Here is an 11,490-nt window from a genome sequence, read left to right as displayed (position 1 = left end):
GGGTGTGGGTGGAGGGGGGGCCGGATTATGCTAACACGGTGTCCAGAATCGATTCAAGTGGAACGCTTGTTTGACTAGCGGAACCGCTGGTCTGAGCGGAGAGCGTTGAGACCCGGGATTTTCCCACCTTCCCGGAACAATTTGGCATTGTTCTGGTTCCAGGCTCGGTGATCTCTTGTCCTGGAGCTCTGAATGACAGAGCTTTTGAGTCTATGCAAGGCTGCTTTGAATTTCTAAGACCCTCTCAGGAAGTCCCCATGGTCTCCCACTTCTGTTGTCTTTCCCTTCTAACCCCCCCCCACCCTTTGCACTCTCTTTTGACTCCCCTCCCCTTCGCTCCGATTCTTCTAATTCCAAGCCTTTAGATCCTTAACATACTCCCCCCCCCCGTCTCATCCGCATGCCCCCCCCTCCTCCTTTGACAGTCCAGAATTTCACTTTGCTCTCTTGCGGTTGCTGCAGACTTTTCCCCTTTTCCAAGCAAGATAAAGAGAGGGGGGGTGGATTTCGGGGAGAGTTAGGAAAATGTTAGGATCAGGGCCTTTCTCCCCCCCCCTAAAATCACTGTTTTGTAATCCAAATTGGGAAAAATAAAGACAGTAAATGGACAAAAGTACAAAGATTCACAAAATGTTTAGGGGTATGTGTACCCCTGTGTACCCCCCATAAAAAAGCACTGGTTAGGATGCCCCCACCCCATTTTTTTTTTACCAGCGCAGCTGCTATTTTGCACCCCCTCCCTCTATTTTAAATTCAAGGGCTGCAAAAACAAGCCCCGGAGAGGAAAACTTATTATTTATTTGTTGATTTCATAAAATCTACACACTGCCTGGAATGTATAATTTTTCCCCCAAAAAACCCCCACCAGTTTACCCCCCCCAAAAAAGATAAAACAATAAAATTATCAATAAGGAAAATGAACAACAATGATTTGAAAAAAGTAAATAAGGACAACACATTAAAATTGTGCCAGCTTTCTAAACATCTGGGGAGGCTTGCCTGAAATAATTTTAGCAGGCGCCAAAATAGAAGTTATTGATTTATTGCGTACATACCTTTACCTTTCCCCCCCAAGGAGCTCAAGGTGGGGTACGTGGCTTTCCCCCTCCCCATTTAAACCCTACAACAACCCTGAGAGGTAGGCTAGGCTGAGAGGTAGTGACTCACCCAGCGAGCTTCTTCTGGTTCAGTCACGTCAGTCACACAGTGCCGGATTTACGTACTGTATAAGCTAAACAAGCTGCAGCTTAGGGCCCCACTCTCTTGGGGGCCCCAAAAAAATTAAAGCGGAAAAAACTGGATGTACATTTCCAAAATATAAGATAGAAAACAAATAAAATAGAACCTACATACAGCAACAGTGTTTCGTGTTGTGTAGGCTCCTATGATGTGAGAAATGGGCCCCGCCTGCTAGCCTGCTCCCTAAAATATCACGGGTTTCTTCATTTCTATATATAGGGTGCCTACATTCTGCATGGACTGGTTGCAGGGCAACATGCGCAAATGGATTGAGATACCTATTAGGTCCATCAATTACCATATAGCATATATTCAACAACAAAAACAGCAACAATTTGCTGTTGAAAAAAGGACAGCTGGACATATAAAGGGCCCCATTACCTTGCTGAGTAGCTTAGGGCCTCATCAAACCTCAATCCGGCCCTGGTTGAATGGGAGGACTTGAACCCCAGTGTCTCCCAAGTCTTAGTCTGACACGCTAACCACTCTTACTACACTTCCCGCTCTTGCAAGGAAGAACCTGAACAAGCGGCAGAGGAGAACCCTCCACCAGCAGGGTGGGGTTCGGCAGCCTTGTCTACAGTGCAAAGCCATCCCTTTGCTGGGGCAAGGTTAGCTGCGGATGCAAGACATCCTTACACTGGTACCCGATCAAATTATTTTATATATTTGCACAGTGGTATATATTTGACCCAGGCGGTGCTGTGGGTTAAACCACAGAGTCTAGGGCTTGCTGATCAGAAGGTTGGCGGTTTGAATCCCTGCAACAGGGTGAGCTCCTGTTGCTCCGTCCCTGCTCCTGCCCACCTAGCAGTTCGAAAGCACATCAAAATGCAAGTAGATAAATAGGTACTGCTCCCACGGGAAGGTACACGGCATTTCCATGTGCTGCTCTGGTTCGCCAGAAGCAGCTTTGTCATGCTGGCCACATGACCCAGAAGCTGTACGCTGGCTCCCTCGGCCAATAACGCGAGATGAGTGCCGCAACCCCAGAGTCGGTCACGACTGGACCTAATGGTCAGGGGTCCCTTTACCTTTACCTTACCTTGGTTCTCAAACGCTGAAAACCTGGAATTAAGTGTTCCGGGTTTTGAACGTTTTTCGGAAGCCAAACATCCGATGCGGTTGTCGGTTATTGTTTCCAGGGTGCCTGCACCAATCAGAAGCTGTGCCTTGGTTTTCGAACATTTTGGAAGTCAAACGGACTTCCGGGATGGATTAAGTTTGGCGCTTTTGTTTTTGCTATTTTGTTTTTGAGGCTTTTTCGGTTCATTTGTTTTTGTGACTGAGTGGAACTCAGTTCAGCTACTGATTGATTGATTGATTGTGTGACTGCGGAAAAGGATAAAAGCCCGATGAAATTATTTTATAAATTTGTAGAAAGTTTCTTTCTGAATATTGGCCACTGACCATAATGAAGTTTGATGGACTACATTGTGGCGTCCATATTTGTTGGCATCACTTTCGGATGGTGCCCGTCTGGCTCCCTCTGTGCTTTCTGGTCCACAGCTTTAAAGACCTTTGCTTTTTAAAAGCTTAGAATCATAGAACTGTAGCGTTGGAAAGGTACCCAAGGGTCATTTAGCCCAAACCCCCTGCAATGCAGGAATGCTTCCCCCTAATTCCAGACGCACCGTGTGTGTGTGTTTGACCCCCTCCTGATGTTTGGCTTCCATATTTTCTGCTGCCGTTCTTACGTGCATAAGGCATATCCCTAAGTTCCTACTTAAATGAGCCCTTTATTTAAAACCATGAGGACTAGAATCTTGCTTTAATCTAGCGAAATATTATCGCTCAGTGGCGCAGCACACAATTTGCATGAAGCTTCCATCCCTGCTGGCATCTCCAGCTACATTTGGGAGAGACTCCCTGTCTGTAAACCCTGGGCAGCGATTGCTGCCGGTCAGTGTAGACAATATTGAGCTAGATGAACCCCAAAGGGTCTGACGCAGGAGAAGACAGCTCCCCAGGTTCCTAAATTCCCAGCCTCCAAGTTTTTTGAGTCTATGAAAGAGGACCAAAATAAAATCCCCTTCTCCCTTGTATGCACAATCGCTCCACACTGCCATCCTTTTTATAAATGTCTGTGGTATCGTACACATACCACCCCCTGTAATTTATCTTTTTTTTGTTTTCTAAATTAAGGGCCGAGCAATCGACATGTGATGTGGAAGAACTGTCATCAGATTTCCCGCTTCTTCTTCTTTTAACTTAAAAACCTCAAAGCGAAAGGGCATTGTCGGGGTAGGAAGAATTGGGATCAGGCCAGTGGGATTACGTCCTTTTCCCACAAGGGGAGAGAAACTTGCATTTATATTAATATTAATATATTTATTTTGCACCTTTTCCCCTCAAACACCATTAGGGTGAAAAGGTGTCCTATAAAACTGAGCACAAAAACGATCCAATTAACTTTAAATAAGGAAGTCAACAGGAGCTCCAGATGTCCACCTTCTACCATATTGTTGCGGTATAGCAGGGGGTTGGAATAGATGATCCTTTGGACCCCATCAAACTCTACAATTCTATGATTTTATATTTGGCTTTTAAAAGCTGTGAATGCTTTCGCCTTTCCCTTTCCAAGAAGCTGGCCCGATCCACCATCGCCTCGATCATTTTGGTTCCCTGAGAGTTAGAATCCAATAATATTAGAGTTGGAAATGCATTGGGTCACCTAGATCAACCCCCCTGCAAGGCAGGAATAACCCAACAAAATTCTACAGAAATTCTTGAGCCTAAAGTAGCCAGGCCAGTTAATTTCAGTGGATCTACTCTCACAGTTTGGCTAACATTGGATACGGTAAAGGTAAAGGATCTCCTGGACGGTTAAGTCCAGTCAAAGACGATTCTGGGGTTGTGGCGCTCATCTCGCTTTCAGGCCGAGGGAGCTGGCGCTTCTGGCGCAACGGGACACTGTGACGGAAACCAGAGCGCACGGAAATGCCATTTACCTTCCTGCCACAGCGGTGCCTATTTATCTACTTGCACTGGCATGCTTTTGAACTGCTAGGTTGGCAGGAGCTGGGACGGAGCAATAGGAGCTCGCTCCGTGACAAGGATTCGAACCGTCAACCTTCTGATCAGCAAGCCCAAGAGGCTCAGTGGTTTAGACCACTGTCTCGAAAGCGCTTTCTGGTCCTCGGTGAGATGGGACATCCAAGTCCGTCTATGGCGTTCTGAAATACGTCCGTACGTCAGATTTGTATGGAGTTGTTTCTAATAATCCCTAACATGGAATTCTGCTCTCTCTCTCTCTTCTTCCCCCCAACTGCCAATGCACACTGAGCTGACATTTTGATAAAACTATCCGCCGCGACCCCGAGTTCTCTTTCCTGGGAAGGAGACATCAGCCAGCATAAATACTCTGGTGCCAGGGGGACAGGAGTCTACCTTTAATCTCTGAGACGGAAAATAAAATAAAAATAAAAAAGCACCATTCTGCCTCCTGCTCTCCAAGATGCCAGCCTTCCTCCCCACTCTCTCTCTTTCTCTCTCATGTTTTCAGCAAACATAGAGCTTATAAATATATGAATTTATCAGCAGAGAAAATCCATTCTTTTACCTGGAGCGAAATGCTAACGAGGGCTCTCTGCCGGGGCGGCTGACAGTTCCAAAGTGTGTTTCAGTCACAGGCGAGACAACTCACTTCTAGGGGGAAACGAGAGAGGGAAAGTCAGGCAGGAGGCAGTGGCAGAAGGCGAGACCGTGGCAGGAAGAGGGAGCATGGTGCAGTGGTTACAGCAATGGTGCTCTGCTCACAGGAAAGCCTTAGGGCAGTCTTGCCTTTACACTGCATCCCCCATAAGCCCCAGCCAGCATGGCTGTTTTGAGCTACCACTCCCAAGTCACAGATTCATAGAATCGTAGAGTTGGATGACCCCAAGGGTCATCCAGTCCAACCCCCTGCAATGGGGCCATCTCGGCTAAAGCATCCATGACAGATGGTCATGGAACCTCTGCTTGGAAATCTCCAAGGAAGGAGAGTCCACCACCTTCCATCCCACGGTCAAACAGCTCTTACTGTCAGAAAGCTCTTCCTGATGTTGAGTCGGAATCTCCTTTCTTGCTGCTTGAAGCCATGGGTTCGAGTCCTACCCTCCGGAGCAGGAGAAAAGCTGGTTCCCTCTTCCGTGTCACAGCCCTTCAGATCTTTGAAGATGGCTCTCCTATCTCCTCTCATTCTCTTCTTTTCCAGGCTAAACATACCCAGCTCCTTCAACCACTCCTCAGAAGGCTTGGCTTCTAGACCAAGTGTGCCTTTCAACATGCAAGCTCTCTCACTTAGTCACTCACTATAGGTTTTTCAGAGAGGGTGATGCCAGGGGCTGTGTGACCATCTCCAACTCCTCAAAAGATTCTATCAACTTTGTCTCCGAAAAATGTTACACATCACTTGGGAAGACAGGCGAACTAATGCCGGCGTTCTGGAAGAAGCAAAGATCACCCATGTCAAAGCGATGTTCTTCAACATCAACTTCGTCATGTTGTGTGGATGCCTGATGATCGTCTTCCAAAGCAAATACTCTATTCCAAACTTTAAAATGGAAAGCGCAATGTTGGTGGTCAACAAAAGAGGTTAAAGACTCTCTCAATGCAAATCTTTAAAAATGTAGTATAAACACTGACAACTGGGAAACACTGGCCTGCGAGCGCTCCAGCTGGAGAACAGCCTTTCCCAAAGGTCTCCTGGGCTTTGAAGACACTCGAACTCAGGACGCAAGGGAGAAACGTGCTAAGAGGAAGGCACGCTTGGCAAATCCACACCGTGATCAACTCCTGCCCGGAAACCTATGTCCCCACTGTGGAAGGATGTTCCTTATGCTGATGGCCGCCATTTTTTAATTCCCCGGTGCCTGTGGATCAAAGCTAAGCCGCTATCGACTATGGTTTTGCACAGGCTCGGAGCACAATTTGTAGAATTGTGGCCCGGAGCTTTTTGTAGAAATACCACTGCCACCTACCCCAAAAGAAATCAAACCAAGTCAACAGTGCCCCTCATTCGTGGCCACCGAATGGGGCATACAAAACTGGAAGGGCCATTATGTCTCAGGCCTACACAACCCTTGAGCATTTGAACACGTTCTGGTCTCAGAAGGCTCCAGGATAATGCATGCCTCAAACCCTCTTGGCTGCTAGTAAGAAAGTTGAAGAGGGCCTTAGTTAGCATTTTGCTCTGGGTTATAAAAGAATGGATTTTCTCCGCCGATAAAGTTATATATTTAGAAGCTCTACGTTTTCCAGAAAGCATGATGGGCGTCAGAGGTCTGCTATTAGAAAGGATTTGGTGCTGAGGGAATGACATGAATGGAGAGAGAGAGAGAGAGAGAGATGGAGAGTGGAGATTTCCAAATACTTTAATTCCCCTTTTCTGTATTTCTAGAAAGAGCATGGCAGTGGAGAAATTAAATATACGTGCTTTATTATTTTTTAAGTGTACAAAAGGAAGGGAGGTCATCAGGTTTCCCCCCCCCTCCACGGATCTAAAGTAGTCCCAGGAAGTTAATTCCGTTCCCGTTTAAAATACTGTGTTTCCCTGAAAATAAGGCACTGTCTTATATTTATTTTCCCTCAAGAAGACACACTATGGCTTATATTCAAGGGATGTCTTATTTTTTAATATGTGTCCAGCCTCTCCTCTTCCTTGGTGCCCTCCAGAACTGTGCCTATCACTATGTCTTATTTTCGGGGGTATGACTTATTTTCGGGGGTATGTGCAAATGCTTAGAAATCCTGCTACGGCTTATTTTATGGGCATGTCTTATTTTCGGGGAGACAGGGTAAGATTTCATTCCAGCATAATGAGAGAATAAAATTATTAATTTCCTTCCTCTTTTCAAGTCAGAGAAGCAAACAAACGGAAAGCTAAGCGTCTTGATTTGAAAAGGGCGATTCCCCAGTCTCGACAAAGCGAAAAGCGGAACTGGCTGGACACTCGGACAGATTGAGTTGAAAGAACGCCGGAATGTCGAAAGAGCCCTGAAGTGGAAACCGGCCAAAAGGGACTCATTGAGCCTACCGTCATCTTCTCACAGTGGCCAAATGCCCCATAGAGCCTAGGAACCTAGATAGACTGCCTCTGAACCTGGAGGTTCCACAAGAACATAAGACGAGTGTGCTGGATTAGGCCAATGGTCTTTCTAGTCCAGCATCCTCTCCTCACAAAGGCCAACCAGATGCCTCAAGCAGGACCTGAGCCACTCTGCCCATGTGTGACCCCAGCAACTGTTACTCAGATGTAAAAGGTAAAAAGGGAAAGGACCCCTGGACGGTTAAGTCCAGTCAAAGGTAACTATGGGGTTGCGGTGCTCATCTCGCTTTCAGGCTGAGGGGGCCGGCGTTTGTCCACAGACAGCTTTCCGGGTCATGTGGCCAGCAGAACTAAACCGCTTCTGGCGCAACAGGACACCGTGACAGAAACCAGAGCGGATGGAAACACCGGTTACCTTCCCGCCACAGTGGTGCCTATTTATCTACTTGCACTGGCGTGCTTTCAAACTGCTAGGTTGGCAGGAGCTGGGACGGAGCAACGGGAGCTTACCCCGTTGTGGGGATTCGAACTGCCAACCTTCCCATTGCCAAGCCCAAGAGGCTCAGTGGTTTAGACGCAGACTGCCTCTGACAGTTGTGGAAGAACATATAATCCCTCCCAGATATCCTTTCTAAAATTATTGCACATCCATGATGGTTGGTGCTCTTGACGCTGTCAGAGCGGTCACAACATGCGATTCTCTCTTCCCATACTGTCTGTGCCTGCAAAAGTTCCAGGTTGGCCACGCTGCCCCACTTCCAATCAGCGCCATGTCCTGTCCTTTTTTCCAGTTGCGGCATCACAAACAGGGCTTGGCGCTGTCATGGTGCGGCGACATCATAAGGCAGGCCCCGGTGGTGTCACAAGACTGTCAACCCCTGAGAGCCCCCAAAAGAGACCCTGACATGCGGGTTCGAGATTTGGTGCACATGGCTCTGGGCATGCGCCACTTTCCTTCGCCCCTTTACCACTGCGATTGGAAGGGCTGCCGATTCCATCGGGCATCGCGGCCCGTGGGCAAGAGGGCAAAGATTGTATGTGAACACAGAAGGACCGGGAGGCTTGGCTGAGCGCTCACGTGGAGTTCAGGTCACCGGGAGCCGTGAAATGTGGGGTTTATGAAGAGCCCAATGGCTGCCAAGATCTTTGAGACCATGAGCAGACTAGGTCTGGGGCTGGCGGTTGCCGGTGGCATCGTCAACTCTGTTGTTTACACCGTGGACGCGGGACACAAAGCCGTCATCTTTGACCGGTTCCGGGGTGTCCAGGACGTTGTGGTGGGAGAAGGGAGCCACTTCCTTGTCCCCTGGGTGCAGAAACCAGTCATCTTCGACTGCCGCTCTCGCCCGCGCAACATCCCAGTCGTCACAGGGAGCAAAGATCTACAGAATGTGGACATCACCCTGAGGATCTTGTTCAGGCCGGTGGTGGCGCAGCTTCCCTGGATCTACACCACGGTGGGCGAGGACTACGACGAGAGGGTACTACCTTCCATCACGACAGAGATCCTGAAGTCGGTGGTGGCTCGTTTTGACGCCGGCGAGCTGATCACCCAGAGGGAGCTAGTCTCCCGGCAGGTCAGCGAAGAGCTGGCGGAAAGAGCAGCCCCCTTTGGCCTCATCCTGGATGACGTTTCCTTGACGCACCTGACATTCGGGAAGGAGTTTGTGGAGGCTGTCGAAATGAAGCAGGTGGCCCAGCAGGAAGCAGAGAAGGCCAGATTCATGGTGGAGAAGGCCGAGCAGTTGAAAGCCGCAGCGGTCCTCTCCGCCGAAGGTGACGCAAAAGCCGCTCAGCTCATCGCCAGCTCGCTGGCTTCAGCGGGCGATGGACTCATCGAATTGCGCAAGCTCGAGGCAGCCGAGGACATTGCTTTGCACCTCGCACCGTCCCGCAACGTGACCTACCTGCCCACGTTCGTTCAGCCAGCCCGGCAAGTGAAGCTGGCATCCCCGTCGCAAGAGATTTAACCACAGTTTTAAAGCTTTCCCCCATTTTTAGGGGGATTGAAAATGCAAGATGTCCTAATTAAAATGCATTGGAAATCCCTCTGTTTGTTTTCATTGATTATATATATGCACACATATCATACACACACACACACACACACACACACACACACACACACATATATAATACAGTGGTAGCTTGGTTCCCAAACGGCTTGGCTCCTGAACACCACAAACCCAGAAGTGAGTGTTCCAGTTTGCGAACGTTTTTCAGAAGCCGAACGTCTGATGCGGCTTCCGTTTGAGCACAGGAAGCTCCCGCAGCCAATCAGAAGCCGCGCCTTGGTTTTTGAACCAGTTTGGGAGTCGAACGGACTCCCAGAACGGATTAAGTTTGAGAACCGAGGTACAACTAGTATAACACTAGTCTTAGGTCATTGCTGTTCATCTTTATTATTGGTAAATGGTTTTATCCTTTTTCTTTTGTAAACTGCTTTGAGATTTGCTTGTATGTTTGCTTCACAATCAAGGGGTGTGCAAGTTTTACGAAATAAATAAATATCCAAGAATGATCAGGGCAGTTCACAACAACTGCACATAAAGCCATACAAAAAAACAACAACTTATAAACAAAAATATAATCAGATATCGGTTAACTGTTCTGGAAGGATACGTTCTTCATTGCTTGCACGAGCCTAGCAGAATAAATAAGTTTTCAGTAGGGGTTGAAAAGTTGGCACAGAAGGCTCCTGTTGGAAGAATATTCCACAGGACTAGGCTGTTAACACTAAAGTCTTGGTTTCTTTTTGTTACCAGATGGACAACCAACGATCTCTGTAATCAAGCTACAATATTCACACACCTCTTCCCTTCTGAAGCAATTTGTTCGACCTTGCAGATTGGTCCTCAAAATGACAGCTGTGAAAAGGGTCTTCTTAGTGTTGGCCCCCCAAAAAATTTATGGGAACCTCTCAATGGAGATCCGGCTGCCCCTGAGGAAAGGGAGAAATTTGGTTCGGTTTAAAAAGGAAATCCATGCTTCCAGAAACAGTGTGCCAACTGGAACACAGCTGTCCTGCAAAAATCTGCACCTCTCTAGATTTTGCATTGCAGTTCTCGAGCCAAGATAGGAATAGAAAGGAAGTTACATATGGTAGGGGAAAGCATGTGCTAAGATGCACACATTAGTGGGAACAGCGTGCAAAAATACGTTGCATTAAGGATCACTGCTGTGCAATAAAACGTACATTGGACAAAGCTGCGCAGAAAGGCGTGGTACCTTGGTTCTCAAATGCCTTGGTTTTCAAACCCCGAAAATCCAGAAGTAAGTGTTCTAGTTTTTTAACGTTTTTCAGAAGCTGAACATCCGACACAGCTGTCAGCTATTGTTTCCGGGGCACTTGAGCCAATCAGAAGCTGCGCCCTGGTTTTCGAACATTTCGGAAGTGAAACGGACTTCCGGAACGGATTAAGTTTGGGGCTTTTGTTTTTGCTCTTTATTTTCTGTTTTTGAGGCTTTATCGGTTCATTAGTTTTTGTGACTGTGTGGGACCCAGTTCAGCTACTGATTGATCATTGCCAGTTTTTAACTCTGTGAGTAGATCACAGTCTCTTGGGAGTTGGCCACCCCTGGTATATAGAATCATTGAAATGTAGAGTTGGAAGGAACCTCAAGGATCATCTCGTTCAATGCAGGAATCACAGCCATACGTATAAAAACTGTATAAAGATGCCTTATTCCAAGCTCAGACCTGTTAAGTCTATTATGAATAATGCTTTTTTCTAAGGTAGGGGGCACAGGGATGAGTTTATGGGACCAAGGAGGTGGTTGCCCAGAAAGGTTTGGATACCTTTGAAGTCGAACAGAATCGAAAAGAATCCATCCCAGACGTCTGTTTGACTTCCAAAACATTCGGAAACCAAGGCACGGTTTCCGATTGGCTGCAGGAATCTCCTGAAGCCAATTGGAAGCTGCAGAAGCCACGCCGGTCATTCAGGTTCCAAAAGAACATTCACAAACCAGAACACTCACTTCCGGGTTTGCGGCGTTCAGGAGCCAAAACGTCCGACTCGCAAGGCGTTTGACTTCTGAGGTACGATTGTAATGGATGTGACTACGTAGTCCTGGCAATTTTAATGGGGGTTTCTACTTTGAGGAAGACTCCGCAGGATCCCAATCCATTTGGTTTAATCCACAGGGTCTTATTAGATGGTGCTTAGAAAGCTAGATGGTTGAGTGGGCTGCAGAGAAATAAATGCATCTTTGTGGCGATG

At 47.5% G+C, this 11,490-nt stretch overlaps 1 protein-coding gene across 1 annotated transcript; it reads left to right on the top strand.

Moving 5' to 3' along the window:
- Positions 1-8,397: 8,397 nt before the first annotated feature.
- LOC118086018 (prohibitin 1-like) lies at positions 8,398-9,237 on the top strand. The gene has a single exon (XM_035117221.2). It carries the CDS (start codon positions 8,398-8,400, stop codon positions 9,235-9,237), a length of 840 nt encoding a protein of 279 aa, XP_034973112.2.
- The last annotated feature ends 2,253 nt before the right edge of the window (positions 9,238-11,490 follow it).

Source organism: Zootoca vivipara, chromosome 6, assembly GCF_963506605.1.
Source record: "Zootoca vivipara chromosome 6, rZooViv1.1, whole genome shotgun sequence".
NCBI classification, from domain to species: Eukaryota; Metazoa; Chordata; class Lepidosauria; order Squamata; family Lacertidae; genus Zootoca; species Zootoca vivipara.
Note: the sequence above shows the minus strand (reverse complement) of the source record. Positions and strands in the feature narration are given on the sequence as shown.

Coding starts and splice junctions, on each gene's coding strand:
- LOC118086018 (XM_035117221.2), top strand. CDS start 8,398: ATGGCTGCCAAGATCTTTGAGACCATGAGCAGACTAGGTCTGGGGCTG.